This window comes from Oncorhynchus clarkii, chromosome 13, assembly GCF_045791955.1.
Source record: "Oncorhynchus clarkii lewisi isolate Uvic-CL-2024 chromosome 13, UVic_Ocla_1.0, whole genome shotgun sequence".
In the NCBI taxonomy this organism is placed as follows: domain Eukaryota; kingdom Metazoa; phylum Chordata; class Actinopteri; order Salmoniformes; family Salmonidae; genus Oncorhynchus; species Oncorhynchus clarkii.
The window spans coordinates 14925740-14944727 of NC_092159.1; the positions used below are offsets into that span (position 1 = coordinate 14925740).

The 18988-nt window shown below is 43.7% G+C and overlaps 1 protein-coding gene and 1 long non-coding RNA gene across 3 annotated transcripts; both read left to right on the top strand.

Annotated features, from left to right (window-relative positions):
* Positions 1-384: 384 nt before the first annotated feature.
* Positions 385-2758, top strand: LOC139423780 (uncharacterized). Of its 2 annotated transcripts, XM_071175413.1 has the most exons (4): positions 385-432; positions 613-754; positions 1260-1498; positions 2161-2758. In XM_071175413.1, the coding sequence occupies exons 1-4, from the start codon at positions 428-430 to the stop codon at positions 2354-2356; spliced, it is 582 nt and encodes a 193-aa protein (XP_071031514.1). In that variant the 5' UTR covers positions 385-427; the 3' UTR covers positions 2357-2758. The 2 variants fall into 2 exon arrangements, with proteins under 2 accessions (XP_071031514.1, XP_071031513.1); XM_071175412.1 differs by lacking the exon at positions 385-432 and having other exon boundaries at positions 513-754.
* A 6696-nt stretch (positions 2759-9454) lies between these two features.
* LOC139423781 (uncharacterized) lies at positions 9455-17917 on the top strand. Its single transcript, XR_011635878.1, has 3 exons — positions 9455-9567; positions 10635-10708; positions 17573-17917. It is a non-coding gene; the product is annotated as an uncharacterized lncRNA (long non-coding RNA).
* Positions 17918-18988: the final 1071 nt, after the last annotated feature.

An 18988-nucleotide genomic window follows, 5' to 3' on the forward strand; every position in this document is an offset into this window, starting at 1 on the left:
ACTAGAAGAGTTTGGAGAACACTAGAAGAGTTTGGAGAACACTAGAAGAGTTTGGAGAACACTAGAAGAGTTTGGAGAACACTAGAAGAGTTAGGAGAACACTAGAAGAGTTAAGAGAACACTAGACGTAAATGAGTCTCATGGATTGTTTCATGTTTGACACTATGGAATAATGTCTCAGATAAAAGCATGCAACTTTTCACCAGATAAGCACAGAACATAGATTAACAAAAAATATCATTTTTATTTCACAACCTTGGAATTGCCTTGGAAAAGTGCCAGTTTACTGGTACTCTGCAACTGTGGAACTTTCTGACATTGAAGAACATTGTACCATAGCAGAGCTATAAGACTGGACCCCTCTATCCCAGTACCAGTGGTCCATACACACAGACACATCAATGACACATAGACATACAGTAGATAGATGCTGTAGGTATAGTGATACATATAAATATATAAGATAGATATAGTGATACATATCGTATATTCTATAGCTATAGATGGACCCACAGTAGATAGATATACTGGTGCATAGATATAGTGAGACCTAGACACTGAAGCCATGTTCGCTCTATGTGCCACGACTCTCCTGTACTTCCTGTCTTTTAGCCAATCAGCTCCTGCTGCAGCTCTAGCCTGTGAGGACCTCCTTAAGCCCATGGATCCACCACGACTAGACCAGCAGCTCTTGAGGAAATGGGCCCTCGTCGCAGGCAGCCTGAGCCACCCTGCATCCCTGGAGAGTCTCAAGGTAGCACCCTATCCACTATGTGGCACCCTATTCCCTAGAGTCCTATGCGGACCCTGGTCCAAAGTTAAAACAAGGGATAGGCCTGGAAAAATGTGAGTTATGGAAGCAAGGACTGGCCATCCAAGATATCACAATTATAGTTTTAAGCATGTTTTGAGGCATTTACAATGTTTACAAAACATTGGATTATAACAATCTTATATCTGGGGTTCTGTATGGGGTATGACAGTTGAACTAAGCTCATGAGGCATTTATAAGTTCTATTCTTCAAGAATCAATGGGTACATATCATAAATGTTTAAGTCCAAAAATGGATGTAACATCTGCAGATTGCCCCCTTTAAATAGATTTTTAGCACACTTGTCATCTAGGCTACATTTCACCTGCCTTTCCACATTCATTGTACCGGTAATTGTTCTGTGACAATTGTGTATGTTGTATGGATTGTTTCTATAGTGGTTTCTGTATGAAAACGAATAATAATCACATCTCATCTCTCTCACAGACCAGAGACGGCATCACCATGGAGTTTTCACCCTCCACCCCCAACACCACCCAGAACTCCAACACCACCACAACCGTCCACTACACCCAGACTAACCGCTTCGGCAGCCGATGCGAGTCTCTAACCTACAATATCTCACTCATCAACGACAACAGCACCTTCCAGTTCGACGTGGGGGGCCGATTCAACCTCACTGGGGTCTTCCTGGAGACCTCCTGCCCAGACTGTCTGGTGATGAAGTTAGTCATTTATAGAATTGTACATTTGAGCCATTTTAGCAGACACTCTTATCCAGAACAACTTACTGTTCGGGGGTATTCCAGTGTTTTTCAACTCTGGTCCAGGTGTACCCACGTTTCTGTTGGAGATCCACACAAAACACACCTGATTCTACTAGTCAACTAATCACCAAGGCCTTGACAAGTTGAGTCAGGTGTGGTTGCCCAGGGTTAAAGCAAGAATGTGTACTGTTGGGGGTAGATTAGGACTGGAGTTGAGAAACACTGGTGTAGGCTATTCAACTCAGGTCAGGTAGGTAGAAACAACCACATACTGCAGTACAATCACTGCAAGTGAACCGTTCTTCAAAACACCCACTGGGCACAGAAGTCATTTCACTGAAATGACGTGGAAACAACATTGATTCAACCAGTGTGTGCCCAGTGGATAGCCTCTATCACCCTCAAACTCAACTCTGGACCGGGACTGATTTAGACTTGGGACACCAGGTGGGTGAAATGAATTATCAGGTAGAACAGAAGAACCAGCAGGCTCTGGATCTCGTAGGGTAAGAGTTGAATACGCCTGCTCTATCAGCTAAACCAGTGCCAGGAAGAAAAACAAGTGCTGGTGTGAGTACAAGAAAGCAAAGTACAACAGTAAAGTATAATTATTTTTTTAGGTGGGAGGTGAGCTCCAGGAGGAGGGAGTCTACGGACCTGTACCTGCTGAGGAAGACGGAGGGTGGGAGAGAGGTGGAGGAAGAGGAGTTGGAAGAGTTCCGGAAACAGGTGGAGTGTATGGGGCTGCCGCCGCCAGTTGTGATGGAGCCGGGGAATGCCCTCTGTGGTTCCTATCAGCTCCCCTGGAAACACTGAGGAGGAGGAGGAGAAGACGAAGCTCGATCAGAGAGTGGGGGCCGTGAGACCGATGTAGAGACACGTTTTCTGTCATCTGTTTTGTAATCCAACATTTCTGTGTTTACTGTTTGTCGATGACCTGTAGAATTTTGGAAAAAAAAGATGCAGGATTTGTCATATTATTCTGTCTTCTTTAACAGATGTAATTACGTTCACAGACTGATTTAATGTCCCAGAGCTGAAGCTAATTCACAGAGACAGTGGGATCCAGCGGGAATGTCGGGACGTCATTAGGACTCTATGCACAATAGGAAAGAAAAGTATTTTATAATTGGATTACTTTTGTATAATTTGGCATAACCTCATTTGTCCATGCATTAAAGTGCTCATACAGTTAATTCTCAGATTAAACTGGATGGAACAGTGAACAATTTGTCATTTGTGAGTGAGAGAGGGTTTCTGCAGATGTGGGCGTGCACAAGCAAGGGGGGAAATGTGGGTGTGAGTACGGACGTGGACAGGGCCAGGGAGAGAGTAACCTACTTTCAGAACTATTGGGTACTTGGTCCTACTTGGGTACTTGGTTCTGATTAGACATGACGTACCTATAGGATCGACGTCCCAAATTCCACAACAAGAATAAGAAGGTCCCCTGTAGATCAGAAACGTTCCAGCCCAGTGGCGTCGTCACCAGCACAGACGATACCACATCAACAGGTAGGTACCATAAACTTACTAGGTATTGAGGGGCTCCTTTAAAGTGATGTCCCAGTGTGTGCCATGCACTGTATGTAACCATGGTACTGGTACAGTGTAGTCCTCCTTGTTGTGAGAAGGTTAGCTTTATCAGATTATAAATTCCTGTTACAGATCTCATTTGTAATATGCTGTTGGTTTAATGTCTTTATTCAATGTTTATTACATGGAAAACATATTTTACATACCACTAGTTGTCCATATCAAATAATTGCCAGCCATAAAAGAAAATATGAAGTTTATATGCAATACCCCCTGTGGGAAATGTATATTTAATGATGATCACATTTCCTGAAGCTCCTTTGATCAAGTTTAGCCTCGTTGCTAATGAGGAGAGATATTAGCCTATTATATTATATCCCACTGATCTGCGTCTTCCCAACTCCCTGTTACCTCACGGCACATGGGAATATCCTGGGACAGTCCCATTGGTGGTTAGCTTTGTGCTCCCTGTAAAATACACTATATATGCAAAAGTATGTGGACACCCCTTTTGAATTAGTGAATTCGGCTAGTTCAGTCACACCCGTTGCTGACAGTTGTGTAAAATCGAGCACACCGCCATGCAATCTCCATAGACAAACATTGGGAGTAGAATGGCCTTACTGAAGAGCTCAGTGACGTTAAAGATGGCACCGTCATAGGATTCCACCTTTCCAACAAGTCAGTTTGTCAAATGTCTGCCCTGCTAGAGCTCCCTCACACGAAGAGTAAACAAAAAAACATCTGACCAACTGGGAACATTTTGTCAGTCCCCACAACAAAAAAGGCTAATTCTAGCCGTTTAGGGTTAAGGCAAGAATTAGTGTTCAGGTTAGGTTTTGGGGTTAAAGTTCAAGTCAGGGTTTAGGGAAAATAGGATTTTGAATGGGAATCAATTGTGTGTCCCCACAAGGTTAGTTAAACAAGACCGTCTGTCTGTGTGTGTGTTCCTAAATAGGGATTTAAGGAGCTTTCTTTCTCACAATAGTTAAATGTTTACTCCTCCCTACTGTGGCGAAACATCATTTTCATGTGTGTGTGTGTCCCTCCTCTTTCGTAGCCCAAGGACCTGTTATTTTCTCAAGTGGAGGAACACCCAGTTACATATCAATTTGAAATGTATTCACTGTTGAAATCCAAGTCAGGCTGCGTCCCAATGCACACTACCTTTGTGGTTGACTTGCACGTTTCCAATATTCTTATATGTTGTAAAAAGTATGATCTACTTTGAAGATAGAAATGTAGTGGTTAGAGGGGACAGCCTTGTCTGTCACAATATCATTTATCTGTAAAAAGGTGCATGTCCAATCTTGATATTCTAGCTCTATCCACAACATTTTCCCACCAATGAATAGCCTGCAGGGCAGGAGGTGAACCAATGAATAGCCTGCAGGGCAGGGGGTGAACCAATAAATAGCCTGCAGGGCAGGCCCCTATGGCCAGTTATAAACCCATCACCCCATGTCCTATCCCATGTTCCTCCATTCATAGTGAAGGGGTCCAGGCTTGTCCGCTCTAACAGGGCATTGTTATGTGAATGTAATCACGTCCAGGTCAGGACATGGCATTGTTTTCTGAATGTAACGTGCAGTATCCCAGGCCAGGACTGCTGCACACTGTCGTACTGTCCCAGATCTACTGTTCATCCCATTGGTTCACCCCCAGTCCTCTCTGTTCTGTCCCACATGCCTCTGCTAATGATTCCTTACAGCGCGTGCCAAAACCCAGGGCACTGTGTGTGTGTGTGCTTGCGTGCGTCTGTGTGTGTGCGTGTGTGTGTCTGTGCGTGTTAAAAGCCACAGTACTGTGAATCACACTGTGAATGGTTTAGCAGGGAGGGGAAGCAGGGAGGATGGATGCAGAATCTTTTTTTTCTGTCTGGTGTTAGAAACTGGGGACCTGAGTAACCAGGAAGAGAGAGAAGGGGGAGGCTAGAGATAGCTAGAGAGAAAGTGTGACTGTGGGAGAGAAGGGGGATAAATGAGATGCTTGAGAGAAAGTGTGACTGTGAGAGACAAGGGGGGTAAATGAGATGTCTAGAGAGAAAGTGTGACTGTGAGAGAAGGGGGATAAATTAGATAGCTAGATAGAAAGTGTGACTGTGAGAGAGAATGGGGATAAATTAGATAGCTAGAGAGAAAGTGTGACTGTGGGAGAGAAGGGGGATAAATGAGATGCTTGAGAGAAAGTGTGACTGTGAGAGAGAAGGGGGATACATGAGATGTCTAGAGAGAAAGTGTGACTGTGAGAGAGAAGGGGGGTAAATGAGATGCTAGAGAGAAAGTGTGACTGTGAGAAAAAGGGGATAAATAAGATGTCTAGAGAGAAAGTGTGACTGTGAGAAAAAGGGGATAAATAAGATGCTAGAGAGAAAGTGTGACTGTTGGAGAGAGAAGGGGGATAAATGAGATGCTAGAGAGAAAGTGTGACTGTGGGAGAGAGAAGGGGGATAAATGAGATGCTAGAGAGTAAGTGTGACTGGGAGAGAGAAGGAGGATAAATGAGATGCTAGAGAGAAAGTGTGACTGGGAGAGAGAAGGGGGATAAATGAGATGCTAGAGAGAAAGTGTGACTGGGAGAAAAAGGGGATAAATGAGATGCTAGAGAGAAAGTGTGACTGTGGGAGAGAGAAGGGGGATAAATGAGATGCTAGAGAGAAAGTGTGACTGTGAGAGAGAAGGGGGATAAATGAGATGCTAGAGAGAAAGTGTTGATTAAAGTAAGAATGGGGAGAAAAATATACTATAATGGTTTTGGGGCTTAAGTGATAAATTGGAAAGTGAGACTGTTTTGGAGTGTAAATGAACCTATTCAAGTTGTTTGAAAGGGAGAGAGAGAGAGGTGCCATGGGTGCCATGGCAATAATGAGGACAAAGTACAGACCCATTGTTCTGCTCACTCAGCTGGTGTACAACACTCGCATGCATGTGTGTGAGAGAGAGCATTGCTGAGCCTCTGGCTCTGAGGTGGTTAAGCACATTAAAGATTGACCCACTCAGCAGAAAACTTTCCAAGTTACACTGCAGAGGTTGCCTGGCTACCCAACCATATTGCTCCAACCGAGCGCCACGCCCATGAACGTTTCTTCTCCTCACTGAAGTACGTAGCGAACTACAGAACAGCGGAAGAATTCAGTTTGAGTCGTCAGGCTACTGCAGAGGAGGAGAATCGTGTTAGTATTAGTCATTTTTACCTCATTGCCAAAGACTAACACAATGCAATACAATACCATAACCATTCTGCAATGCATTAACAACAACAACTGGTTGGCATTATAACAGGTGTATAAACCATTTAGCTTTACAACACAGAGTGAATGGTGTGTCAAACAGTAAGGAGTATGGGAATACAGTATGAATGACATAATACAACAATATTTGACTTTATGCGTTTGTAGCCTAGAGGACAGAAAATGGATCTGAAAATTGGTCTGAAAATGGGTTTCCACGCCAGGTTTGTTTTTTGTTCAGCTCCGCTAATCGTTCCATTTCCTCTCTGTCCTCTTTCTCCCAGACCGACCTGCTGAAGACTGACTGTTATAAACTGTTCTAGTCCAGACTGTTGTTTCAAGTCAACAGAGCCAGCCAATTGGCAGTCTACCCGTCTCATCATGGCAACAATGGAGCCGGTGGCCAACCGACAGAGCTCAGCCGACTCATTGGACGAGTGGGCCAGCGAGGTTTGGGGGATGGAGGAGGGCGAAATGGACCCCACTCTGGCCCAGGACACTACCCCTCCTCCTCACCCGTCGGTCAAACAGGCACCCAGGGCAAAGTCAGAAGACCTGGGGTCGGAATCTCCAGATGCTCCAAAGCCTAGACCTCAAGTGTCTCCCTCAAGTGAGAACCTTACAGACTCAACAAACAAAATGGCAGAAGTGGTTCCTAAAATGGAGCAGGAGGCACTTTCTGGGGTAAATCAGGTGCCTAGTAGTAGAATCCAGGTGGGTGATAGTGAATTGGAACTAGACCTTAAAATGATAGATGACAATCACTGTGAGAAGGAGGAAGATGCTGTTGCTTTTCGGTCGCCTCTTGCCTGTACTGGCCAAGCCTCACCTGCAGAGGGCGCTCCAGAGACCCAGCCATATCCATTGGAGGAGGAAGAAGAAGAAGAGGAGACCATTGACTGTATCAGTGATGGTAAGGTGGAGGTGATCACTAACCCTGTAGAGGAGGAAATGTTGTCATCTGACAGCCAGGGTAGCCAGGAGTGGCCTTCGAGATCTCACCTTGATGACGTTGTGGAGGAAGACAAAGAAGAAGAAGATGGTGCCAAGGAAGACAAAGTAGAGGAGTTTCAGTCTGTTGAGATGATGGAAAATGGCGCTGTGCGGTTGCAGTTGAATACAGAGCGTCCAGCTAGTAGTGAATTTGAGCAGGGGCTGTCAGAGACGGTGTGTGCTACTGAGAAGGCTTCTGTAGAAGGGGGTCCTGTTGAAACTAGCAGTAGCACCCCATCAGTGCAGGTAGCTGACAAGCAAGAGGTTAGTGAGTGCCCAATCAGAGGTGACAGAGAGAAGACAATGTCAGACAATAACAACCATGATACTATGAAGGCTGCTGAAACTAGCACTACCACCCACTCTCCACTAAAAAGAGAGAGTTCCGATGACATATTCTCTGAGTCCCCAGAAAATCCTGAATCAGCTCTTGCCGGTGATGGAGAGGAGAACCAGAGTGTTGACTCCAAGCCTTTAGACATCAGCTCAGCCCGGAGGCAGTGGATTAGGCTGGACAGTACCAGAGGCAAACTCCCTCAGCCTGAGCAATCCACCTCCTCTAGATCCTCCTCTTGTAGCCACCTAGTAGACCTGGCTCAGCTCCCGGGTGTAGTTACACCAGACAAACAGCAGGGGGAGCAGTTGTTACGAAATGTCACTGCTGCCCTGACGCATCATAGTAACCAGGAAGTGGCAGCACAACAGGTGTTCAAGGGAGCAACTCTGGCTCCGCCCCTGGCGACAGTTGCCAAGGAGCCAGCTAATCAGGTCAAGGCAGATCTCCTTGGCTCTGGCTGTGTTGTAGTGAAAGAGCAGGCGGGTGGAGAGAGAAAGGTGGGAAAGAGGGAGGGAGACAACAGGCAAACAGGTGGAGAGAGAAGGCAGAGAGCGAGTGGACTTGGCGCAGCGGGCGAGGCAGACAGGAAGAAAAAAGAGAAACGGAGCGAAGAAAAGAGGACAAACCCTGGGTTGTTGATGTCGAGAGACAGTCACAGCAAAGCTTCCAAGATGAAGTTGGGAGGGGACTTGTTCGATGACAGCCAGAGTGACAGCGGCGTATCTGCCGACTTCTCCCCTGGTAGTACTGTGGAGCTCCAAACCACCACCTCCACCCTCACCCTCACCTCGCCTCCGGCTGACGAGACCCCCATCGAGAGGGAGATCCGTCGGGCAGTGCAGCGTGAGCAGTCCCTCAGGAGATCCAGGGGCCTCCACAACAAGCCGCCCACCCAGGAATATGTGGACATCCCCCTAAGGAAGTCAGTCTTGACTGAGACCCTGCCTTCCAAGTCGGACAAGAGCCAGGGGGGGAAGGACCGTCTGTTTGCGGGGAAGAAGATGCAGAAGGAGATCAGTGTAGAGACCCAGAGGGAACAGGTCCTGGTTCGACTAGGGAAAGTTAGAGGTTCCTATGACAAGGGGACAGTACGCCAGCTCAAGGAAAGGAAGAAGTTATTCGAAGCTTTCCAGGAGCCCAAGGAGACGTCCTCGATGATATTGTTCCAGAGCAAGGCACCCTCCTGGGCTTCGGCGAGTGACCTCTCCACCCTGGAGATCCAGGGGAACGACGCTTCATCTGTGTCCTTTGTCGGAGGCTCGTTCGGGGAGAGAAGACGTAGTAGCCTGGAGCTGATGTCCCAGACCCAGAACCAGAGCCCCTCCGGAACACCTAAAGGCATCACCTACACCCCTCATAAGGCCCCTGTCCCCCGGGGCCCCACTCTCTCCGAGAGCGCCGGGGGCCAGATCATCATCCTGGATAACCACCACCACCTGGTTCTCCCCGCTCCGGCCCACGTCCACCACATCTCCAAGCCCCTCAGGCACTCCCACAGTACGGGCACGCTCACCGAGACACAGGGCCTCACCGTGGTCGACTCCGCTTCTATATACTCCTCAACCAGTGCACTCAGCGGAGAAGAGAGAAGGGTTTTTTGGAGGGATGAGGATGGAGGGAGGATGGATCAGGAGGAGGAGGAGGAGGAAGAGGAGGTTCCAAAGGAAAACCCCTTCTTCAAGCTGCGCTCCTCATCGGTGTCTCAGGACAAGGTGGAGCAGGATATCCGGGAAGCCAGGGAGAGAGAGAAGGAGCTGCGGTGGCAGAGGAGCAGTCTGTACGGGGGAGGAGGAGGAGGAGGAGGAGGGGGGAGGCCAGCCAGTAGGGAGGTACAGAGTCCCACTTCTCCTCCTCCACCTCTACTACTACAGAACGGACTGGCGACCCCTGAACTATCTGTTACCCCCTCATCGCGGACAGCCTCTGCAACAGGTTAGTGTATAGTGTGTGTGTTCAATTGTTTCCGTGTGTGTGTGTGTGTGTGTGTGTGTGTGTGTGTGTGTGTGTGTGTGTGTGTGGAGGGGGGGGGGGGGGGGGGGGGGTGTGTCAGGAGAGATGATGAAAAGACAATGTAATAGTTCAGTGAGGATATTATTTCATCTCCCATTGGGTCAGGTAGTGCTACATCATCAAACATCTAATACAACATTCTCACTGTCATCAATAGTTCTGCTCCAGAGATCACAGTCTTTGTGTGCATCCCAAATTGTACCCTATTCCCTAAATAGCGCACTACTGTTGACCAGGGCTCTGGTCAAAAGTAGTGCACTAAATAGGGAATAGGGTGCCAAAGTAGTGCACGGAATAGGGTGGGTGCTGTTTGGTAAGCAACCTTTGCCAACAGGCTGAATGATACACTACTGGGTAACTGATTAAACTAAAGTTGGGATCTGTACAATTAACTGTCAGATCAAAAAGTGAGTGAAAATATATGAAAGTGAAAATCACTGACTCATGTCTTGACCCTTCATTGTGTCAGCAAAACACAAAGTGCTTTAGAAAATCTTTTCCGAGATGAATTGTAGAACCCAGCCTAGAATATATGCTTGTGAGGCAACTTTAGATTCTGGGAGTTAGTAGACACTAAGGGAATGTTTAACATGACTGAATATGTAATGAGCTAATACAATCTAATGGTTATACATTTCAGGGCATAAATCGCCCTTGGAAATCATTCAAAGTGCTTAGTGATGTGACCAGTATGAAAAATGCTTTTCAAATAAAGCTGTTATCACAGTAATAATTAGTGCCAGTATTATTACGATGTGCTGTGCCAAGGCAAGCTGGGCGTGTTTTGTCAGAGGTAGGCCCACAGTAGCTGCCAGACAGACAGGGACAGGCTGATCTGGGTACAGTACTGAATAGAGGGACGCCAGGGTTAGGGTGTTCTAATACAACAAGTGTCCTCTGTGACTCCGTGTCTGAGCAATTCTAGTTTTATTGTAAATTATAGATCATTATGTAACCATAGTTTCCTCTCCTCCTCCCACTCTCTCCAGCACGACAGTCTCTTGGGAAGCTGGGCATGTGGCCTCCAACACAGACAGATGAGTATCCGGATAGCCAATCAGAGGTATGTTATATCCTTCCCCCACCAAACGTAATCTACATAGGCCCAGGAGTTTTCCTGAGTAGGTAAAAGGTCGGGGCTTAATCGTACACTTTGACGAGCGCTCTCAGCACCGGACGAAACACTGGGGGCTCAAAGTTGATTTCCTGGTTAAGTCACAAGGTCAGTAAAACCACCTGCCCTTAACATACGGTCGCCACTAGTTATCACAGCCACAAAGTGCCTATTTCTTCTTCAAATTGTATTTTAAACCTAACCCCAACCTTACCCCTATCTTTAACCACACTGCTAACCTTATCCCGGACTTTAACCACACTGCTAACCTTATCCCTAATTTTAACCACATTGCTAACCTTATCCCGAACTTTAACCACACTGCTAACCTTATCCCTATCTTTAACCACACTGCTAACCTTATCCCGAACTTTAACCACACTGCTAACCTTATCCCAAATTTTAACCACACTGCTAACCTTATCCCCAACTTTAACCACACTGCTAACCTTATCCCTATCTTTAACCACACTGCTAACCTTATCCCAAACTTTAACACTGCTAACCCTATCCCTAACTTTAACCACATTGCTAACCTTATCCCGAACTTTAACCACACTGCTAACCTTATCCCGAACTTTAACCACACTGCTAACCTTATCCCTAACTGTAACCACACTGCTAACCTTATCCCTAATGTTAACCACACTGCTAACCTTATCCCTAACTTTAACCACACTGCTAACCTTATCCCAAACTTTAACCACACTGCTAACCTTATCCCTAACTTTAACCACACTGCTAATCTTATCCCCAACTTTAACCACACTGCTAACCTTATCCCTATCTTTAACCACACTGCTAACCTTATCCCGAACTTTAACCACATTGCTAACCTTATCCTGAACTTTAACCACACTGCTAACCTTATCCCGAACTTTAACCACCCTGCTAACCTTACCCCGAACTTTAACCACACTGCTAACCTTATCCCAAACTTTAACCACCCTGCTAACCTTACCCCGAACTTTAACCACACTGCTAACCTTATCCCTAACTTTAACCACCCTGCTAACCTTATCCCTAACTTTAACCACACTGCTAACCTTATCCCTAATGTTAACCACACTGCTAACCTTATCCCTATTGTTAACCACACTGCTAACCTTATCCCTAACTTTAACCACACTGCTAACCTTATCCCGAACTTTAACCACACTGCTAACCTAATCCCTAACTTTAACCACACTGCTAACCTTATCCCCAACTTTAACCACACTGCTAACCTTATCCCTATCTTTAACCACACTGCTAACCCTATCCCTAACTTTAACCATATTGCTAACCTTATCCCGAACTTTAACCACACTGCTAACCTTATCCCGAACTTTAACCACCCTGCTAACCTTACCCCGAACTTTAACCACACTGCTAACCTTATCCCTAACTTTAACCACCCTGCTAACCTTATCCCTAACTTTAACCACACTGCTAACCTTATCCCTAACTTTAACCACACTGCTAACCTTATCCCTAATGTTAACCACACTGCTAACCTTATCCCTAACTTTAACCACACTGCTAACCTTATCCCTAATGTTAACCACACTGCTAACCTTATCCCTAACTTTAACCCCACTGCTAACCTTATCCCTAATGTTAACCACACTGCTAACCTTATCCCGAACTTTAAATTAAGAAAAAAATAAACATTTGTTTTCATGATTTTGACTTTGTGGCTGCTTTTACAGTCTTAGAAAAAAGGGTTCCAAAAGGGTTCTTCGGCTGTCCCCAAAGGAGAACCATTTTGGGTTCCATGTAGAACCCTCTGTGAAACCAAAAAGTGTTCTACCTGGAAACAAAACGGGTTATTCAAAGGGTTCTCCTATGGGGACAGCTGAAGATCCCTTTTAGGATCTAGATATTAGCTTTTTTTCTAAGAGTTTAGTGGTGTCCTCTCCATACTTCATACATAAACAACCATGTCCTCTCTATACTTCATACATAAACAACCATGTCCTCTCTCTACTTCATACATAAACACCATGTCCTTTCTATACTTCATACATAACAACCATGTCCTCTCTCTACTTCATACATAAACAACCATGTCCTCTCTATACTTCATACATAAACAACCATGTCCTCTCTCTACTTCATACATAAACACCATGTCCTCTCTATACTTCATACATAAACAACCATGTCCTCTCTATACTTCATACATAAACAACCATGTCCTCTCTCTACTTCATACATAAACAACCATGTCCTCTCTATACTTCATAAACAACCATGTCCTCTCTATGTCCTCTCTCTACACATAAACAACCATGTCCTCTCTCTACTTCATACATAAACAACCATGTCCTCTCTATACTTCATACATAACAACCATGTCCTCTCTCTACTTCATACATAAACAACCATGTCCTCTCTACATACTTCATACATAAACAACCATGTCCTCTCTCTACTTCATACATAAACAACCATGTCCTCTCTCTACTTCATACATAAACAACCTCTCTCTACTTCATACATAAACAACCATGTCCCTCTCCATACTTCATACATAACAACCTCTCTCTACTTCATACATAAACAACCATGTCCTCTCTCTACTTCATACATAACAACCTCTCTCATACTTCATACATCCTACTTCATACATAAACAACCATGTCCTCTCCATACTTCATACATAAACAACCTAAACAACCTCTACTTCATACATAAACAACCATGTCCTCTCTCTACTTCATACATAAACAACAACCATGTCCATCTCTACTTCATACATAAACAACCATGTCCTTCTCCATACTTCATACATAAACAACCATGTCCTCTCTCTACTTCATACATGTCCTCTCTCTACTTCATACATAAACAACCATGTCCTACTTCATACATAAACAACCACTTCATACATAACAACCATGTCCTCTCTATACTTCATACATAAACACCATGTCCTCTCTATACTTCATACATAAACAACCATGTCCTCTCTCTACTTCATACATAAACACCATGTCCTCTCTATACTTCATACATAAACAACCATGTCCTCTCTATACTTCATACATAACAACCATGTCCTCTCTCTACTTCATACATAAACAACCATGTCCTCTCCATACTTCATACATAAACAACCATGTCCTCTCTCTACTTCATACATAAACAACCATGTCCTCTCTCTACTTCATACATAAACAACCATGTCCTCTCTATACTTCATACATAACAACCATGTCCTCTCTCTACTTCATACATAAACAACCATGTCCTCTCTATACTTCATACATAACAACCATGTCCTCTCTATACTTCATACATAAACACCCATGTCCTCTCTATACTTCATACATAAACAACCATGTCCTCTCCATACTTCATACATAACAACCATGTCCTCTCTCTACTTCATACATAAACAACCATGTCCTCTCCATATTTCATACATAAACAACCATGTCCTCTCTCTACTTCATACATAAACAACCATGTCCATGTCCTCTCCTACTTCATACATAAACAACCATGTCCTCTCTCTACTTCATACATAAACAACCATGTCCTCTCTATACTTCATACATAAACAACCATGTCCTCTCTCTACTTCATACATAAACAACCATGTCCTCTCTCTCATAAACAACCATGTCCTCTCTCTACTTCATACATAAACAACCATGTCCTCTCCATACTTCATACACAAACAACCATGTCCTCTCTATACTTCATACATAAACAACCATGTCCTCTTCATACATAAACAACCATGTCCTCTCTCTACTTCATACATAAACAACCATGTCCTCTCTCTACTTCATACATAAACAACCATGTCCTCTCTCTACTTCATACATAAACAACCATGTCCTCTCTATACTTCATACATAAACAACCATGTCCTCTCCATACTTCATACATAAACAACCATGTCCTCATACATAAACAATACTCATACTTCATACATAAACAACCATGTCCTCTCTATACTTCATACATAAACAACCATGTCCTCTCCATACTTCATACATAAACAACCATGTCCTCTCTATACTTCATACATAACAACCATGTCCTCTCTATACTTCATACATAAACAACCATGTCCTCTCTATACTTCATACATAAACACCATGTCCTCTCTATACTTCATACATAAACAACCATGTCCTCTTCATACATAAACAACCATGTCCTCTCTCTACTTCATACATAAACAACCATGTCCTCTCTATACTTCATACATAAACAACCATGTCCTCTCCATACTTCATACATAAACAACCATGTCCTCTCTCTACTTCTCTAAACAACCTCTACTTCATACATAAACAACCATGTCCTCTCTATACTTCATACATAAACAACCATGTCCTCTCCATACTTCATACATAAACAACCATGTCCTCTCTCTACTTCATACATACCAACAACTCACTTGTCCTCTCATGGTCTCCATATATACTTCATACATAAACAACCATGTCCTCTCTCTACTTCATACATAAACAACCATGTCCTCTCTCTACTTCATACATAAACACCATGTCCTCTCTCTACTTCATACATAAACACCAGGACACTATCTCTACATTAGACTCAACATTTAACCCAGTCTGGTTCCATATATACTGTAGCACCAGATCACGTGTACATTTTCCATTGGTGGCATTTTCTCAGTGAATTCAGCCCTCAGAGCTAATAACACCACATCTGATCGTATAAGGAGCTTCCTTAATCAATTGAGATAAGAGAGAGAAGGGGGAGAGAGGGAAGGAGAGAGAGAGTGCAGTGGATTAGAAATGTGAATAGAGTTTGGGTACGGAAAGAGCGCGAGAGAGAGAGAGAAAGAGCAAAAGAGAGACAGAATGAAAGTGGAGAGAAAGAGAGAGTCCCTCCTGAGTTTCTCCACAGTTGATCTCTTGGGTTACACATCTCTCTGAAGCTGAAGTGACTACAAGATTAGCATCGGCTGACTGCAACTTTATAAATCTGACATAATTGTAAACTAGTCTGACAGCTAGAAGCACTGTTCCCTAGACTGAGCCCCATGCAGTCCCTTTAGCCTGGTCCAAGATCAGTTTGTGCTGACAATGATCAAAGGGGTTCAATTGGCAAGAAAGCACAAAGGGATCTGGGACCAGGCTACAGTCATTCTGCCTGCTACATTATCTACAGTGTTTATCTACACAGACTACTGATAAGAAAGATTCAATAGTAACGGATGGAGGGAGAAAGATAGCGATGCTTGTCAACTTAGAGCAGAGCCCTGAAAATAGCATAACATGGTTATGGATTACGGTCTAATAGATTCACATTTTAATTAGATGTTTATTTTTTAGCTTTATCTTTAACTGCATTGTTGGAAAAGGACCCATAAGTAAGAATTTCACTGTTAGTCTACACCTGTTGTTTACAAAGCAACGATGTTGATCCATGAGATGACCTCAAATCATCCTTTTTCATCATCCCCTCTTTTCTAACTTCTCTACTCTCTATTAAAACTCCCTCTACTCTCTACTATAACTCCCTATACTCTCTATTATAAATTCCTCTACTCTCTATTATAACTCCCTCTACTCTCTATTATAACTCCCTCTATTATAACTCCCTCTACTCTCTATTATAACTCCCTCTATTATAACTTCCTCTACTCTCTATTATAACTCCCTCTATTATAACTCCCTCTACTCTCTATTATAACTCCCTCTACTCTCTATTATAACTCCCTCTACTCTCTATTATAACTCCCTCTACTCTCTATTATAACTCCCTCTACTCTCTATTATAACTTCCTCTACTCTCTATTATAACTCCCTCTTCTCTCTATTATAACTCCCTCTATTATAACTCCCTCTACTCTCTATTATAACTCCCTCTACTCTCTATTATAATTCCCTCTATTATAACTCCCTCTACTCTCTATTATAACTCCCTCTACTCTCTATTATAACTCCCTCTACTCTCTATTATAACTCCCTCTACTCTCTATTATAATTCCCTCTATTATAACTCCCTCTACTCTCTATTATAACTCCCTCTATTATAACTCCCCCTACTCTCTATTATAACTCCCTCTATTCTCTATTATAACTTCCTCTACTCTCTATTATAACTCCCTCTATTATAACTCCCTCTATTATAACTCCCTCTACTCTCTATTATAATTCCCTCTATTATAACTCCCTCTACTCTCTATTATAACTCCCTCTATTATAACTCCCCCTACTCTCTATTATAACTCCCTCTACTCTCTATTATAACTTCCTCTACTCTCTATTATAACTCCCTCTATTATAACTCCCTCTATTATAACTCCCTCTACTCTCTATTATAATTCCCTCTATTATAACTCCCTCTACTCTCTATTATAATTCCCTCTATTATAACTCCCTCTACTCTCTATTATAACTCCCTCTATTATCTATTATAACTCCCTCTACTCTCTACTATAACTCCCTCTATTATAACTCCCCCTACTCTCTACTATAACTCCCTCTATTCTCTATTATAACTTCCTCTACTCTCTATTATAACTTCCTCTACTCTCTATTCCCCGTCATTATAAATCTCCTCTACTCTTTCTCGATGTCCCCTTCTCTTTTTTTTTCTCTTTTCACTTTCTACTCTCTTTCGCGTTGTCTGCTTCTCTCATATTTCTCTCTCTCTCTCTCTCTCTCTCTCTCTCTCTCTCTCTCTCTCTCTCTCTCTCTCTCTCTCTCTCTCTCTCTCTCTCTCTCTCTCTCTCTCTCTCTCTCTCTCTCTTCTCTCTCTCTCTCTCTCTCTCTCTCTCTCTCTCTCACACACACACTTGTCTCCCTCACTCTCCTTTTCACCTTCTCTTCTTTCCAGGGCCTCCAGAGCCCACGGACCCCCAGACTGAAGACTCCTCTCCTGCAGCGCTGGGAGTCCGGCCAGGTCATGAACGGCCATGGAGGGGAGGAGGAGGACTAAGACAGGTCTTGTGTCAGTTTGTCCTTTTAGAGCATTATGAACAAGGTTACATAGACAATGGGGGACGTGACCCTAGATCAGTACTCCTATTATGAGACGGTCTATGAATACAGGCCCGGATCTACTGCTGAAAGCTCAGGGGAAGGACGGGAAGAAACCAGATCATTGGAATGAAGAATTGGAAACAGACAACCAGGGAAGTAGAATATCTAAAAATGCACTGGAGAAACAGAGGTTTTGGGAGTTGGAACTCTGGACTGTTGGAACCATTTGAATGTCATATCAGAACTTTGGAACTGAACTGTAAATTGGAGCTTTGGAATGTAGTGGGGGGGGGATTGGAACCAGTGGATGGTCATTGGAAGATGTTTTTACCAGAAGAGACTGGCCGAGTCTCTACAGTATGGTTTTTGTGAGGGTTGAAGGACGTTGAAATGGGTTGCGTTGTATTGTTTCTGAAGCACATGTCTCAGCATGGATTTATATGGATAGTTATATAATGCACATTTTGTGACAAATCTATTTTGGGACAATATTTCCTTCCCCGTAGTTTCTATTTACTATAGATAAGCCGTTTCTACAGAATGTAAGTTGGCATTATGGTATAATTATGTGTCTTTAATAAGTGATTAACAAATGTAACCTGCATTCAGTCAACTACCACAAATCAAGTCAGTCAACATAGTGAATACTGCAAAATCTAACGTATGATACCATTCTAGCATAATCATTCATCAGAGATAGTGTTTGTATGCAAGATGATTTTTGGCACGTACAGTATGTCTCTGATTTCCATAAAGTAGTCAAGATGAACAAATACATACATGCAAACCCAATGTCTTTCTGCGTTCATGTTTGTGTCTGATTGCTACTGAAACACACCTTCAAGGAAGAAGGACTAGATGCACACACAGTAGTGGTGATGTGAGGAGCTGTTGTATCAGCAGGGTGGATCACCCACTGTCACGGGATAACTCGCGAGCCTTGCCCAGTTTTTACTGCCTTTGGGCTGGGTTGACACAGGCATACGGCGTACAAATGTCATACACTCAATCAATGAATGACAGCATAGTGACAATGACATCAATGGTGTGACTTAGTAGAGTTTTGTTTCAAGTTAAAACGCCTAACATGTACCTTGCCCTTTTTGGGTGGTTGTGTCGAACAATGATTGAGCTAAACGCTCGCTGGAAGTTGCAGCTGGCTAACTTGAAGGTTGGGAAAGTTCTGTGCAACTTCCAGCGAGCGTTTAGTGGGACACTGAGGCTGTACCCGCTTTAAGTTACAGTTTTAACAGTGGCCAAGTATGGGGTA